The sequence below is a fragment of the Limulus polyphemus genome, unplaced genomic scaffold (assembly GCF_000517525.1).
Source record: "Limulus polyphemus unplaced genomic scaffold, Limulus_polyphemus-2.1.2 Scaffold2676, whole genome shotgun sequence".
NCBI classification, from domain to species: Eukaryota; Metazoa; Arthropoda; class Merostomata; order Xiphosura; family Limulidae; genus Limulus; species Limulus polyphemus.
The window spans coordinates 89,448-92,024 of NW_013668286.1; the positions used below are offsets into that span (position 1 = coordinate 89,448).

A 2,577-nucleotide genomic window follows, 5' to 3' on the forward strand; every position below is an offset into this window, starting at 1 on the left:
AGAAACTTTAATTCCAACACTATTTTTCACAAAAACATTATATCACTCTGATCCAAGCCCTTTTATTTGAGACTAAGAATGGAAATTATATTTCCACAATCAATAATAAAAAGAATTAACAGAATATCTAAAATTTCCAACACAAACACAGATTATAATTAAAAGCTTCACTTGACAGAAACAATTTCTTCTGCCAAACATTTTTCACTAGCTCCTATGTAACTGAACTTGTTTAACACAATATATAATTTTATATTATTCAGGTTTTATTACTTTTACGTTATCATATTTACCAGTGCCTTTTTGTTATAATTTTCTCAGTATTTGTTTACCAATATTACATTTACAAATAAGTTTTCACCATTATCAGTAATCAAGTTTTTCTTCCATTGTTACAGCTGCCAATGTGGAATTTACCTCTAGCACAGCTGTTAAAAACTATCTACTATTACTACAGTTGTCTGTTTTTCATCCACTAGAGCTGTCATCATTCCTTTGACTTTCATTTCAGACAGTTGTAACTAATTTCTTTTAACTTCCAACCTGTCAATACTTTTGTATTACCACTATAGTTATTACAATATATTGTATTTTTGCTACAATTAACAGTTTTCTGTAAGTCTTTCCAAGTAGTTTAATGTTCCACAATATCCTTTACCTATATTAATTGTCAGTATTATCTATTCTAAAGTTCCCACTACACTATCCACTTTCCCACAGTTGCCAAGATTCCTCCACCTTCATTATATAACAATAACCCTTTACTTTTTTTACAGTTCCCAAAAACCTCCTTACTAAACTTAGAAAGATTCCTCCACTTGTACTTCAGTTTCAGTTGGTTCTTTTACAACAGATATCAACTCTGCATTTGTGTCTTTAATAAACCTATTCTTGTCTCAACACTTTATTATGTAAATGCTGTTTCCACCAACAAAAATCGGATTTGTTTCTCATCAGATGCCTTAGAGCTTATATTTCTAATACAATTGTTAAAATAGTCCATTTCTTTGCAAAGTTATCATCATTCCCACTATCTTCATAGTTTTCATAATTCCCTGTATACTTTACAAAATTGTTACTACCCCATTTCTCTATCCAGTAGCCAATATTCCCAGTTTCTTTATGTCCTTATCAACATTATCTGTTTCTATATCCAGCAACCTACATTTTTCTACACTTATATATAACCATTGTCAACATTCTACTTTTAGTTACCATCCTTCTTTGTATTTTTATTATATTTATCAAACACCATTTACATTTATGAAAGTCAATATTTCTTGTTATTTATTTCTGTATTAAACATTAAATTATTAACCCATATTCATGTACTAATACACAGATGTTTTATGCACTTATACACTAATTACGAGTTAACAACAAACTGATGTACACTCTTTAAAAGGATACAAGTATACTACACAACAGTTGTTACAGAATTCACATATGCTAAGTGAATGTTTCCTTGTGCACAGGAGTCACCCTGTTTGAAGTACATTTCTGCAAAGTTCTGATATTTGATGGAAATTATCTCACAATTACACATGAATGTCACAATAATCAGTTTTAAGTATTGTAACTGAATGTACACCTGTTATTTCACTTGAGAGATAAATAATCAAACTTCTTTAAAGCTATCATCACAATACAATGTCCCGTTTCATCTAAAGATGAAGGAGGGATCTCCCTTTTCTAAAACATAAATTCCCATAGTTTTTGTATTATCCAAAAAAAATTCTCAAGTGATCCCTCATATCACTGTAAGTACAAATCACATCTTGATCAGGCTGGCAAAACATCAAAATCATCACTTACATGGACCATGGGTACATAAATATCATCAATTACAGGACATGCCTTCACATCACACATTGCAAGTTCTTTCATCTTCCATTCCCAGTCCAGCTTCTGGACTGCATGTAAGGATTCGGCTTCATTGTGGTGGCGCAGCAGCATGTTTTCCTATACAGCATTGAAAATGTTTTTCAGATTTGCATATTTTCAATTTCTTGACTTCAATGTTATAATTATGAGGTGGCTAAGTAAGTTTATACAAAGTTATGTAATGAATAAACTTTATAAGTAATTACTTGTTTCAAAACTGATCTTTATTCCATGATACAACTGACATACACTGAAAACTCAAGAACATAAATTTTACATGTTTAAAGTATTGTTGTGAATTCTTTATCACAAGTACTGTCCATTACAATGTGTAAAAACAGCTGTAAAAGCCCCACAGGGTTTAATAACAACTTTCATTTTTTTGTTTTTGAATTTTGCGAAAAGCTACGTGAGGGCTATCTGTGCCAGCCATCCCTAATTTAGCAATGAAAGACTAGAGGTAAGGCAGCTAATCATTACCATCCACCACCAACTCTTGGACTACTCTTTTACCAACAAATAGTGGGATTGACCATAACATTATAACATCCCACTGGCCGAAAGGGTGAGCATGTTTGGTGGGATGGGGATTCGAACCGGTGACCTTCAGATCATGAGACAAGTGCCCTAACCACCTGGCCATGCCAGGTCCTACAGCCAATATTACTGATGAAGTGTGCACAGAATGCTTAG

The 2,577-nt window shown here is 32.4% G+C and overlaps 1 protein-coding gene across 1 annotated transcript in view; it reads right to left on the reverse strand.

The window, feature by feature from the left end:
- Positions 1-509: 509 nt before the first annotated feature.
- The window catches only part of LOC106467606 (ankyrin repeat domain-containing protein 12-like), a 75,027-nt gene continuing 72,959 nt past the window's right edge, over positions 510-2,577 (reverse strand). The window contains exon 14 of the mRNA XM_022395812.1: positions 510-1,962. Within this exon, the coding sequence (XP_022251520.1) occupies positions 1,783-1,962 (180 nt within the window). The 3' untranslated portion in view covers positions 510-1,782. The remainder of the gene's footprint in view (positions 1,963-2,577) is intronic.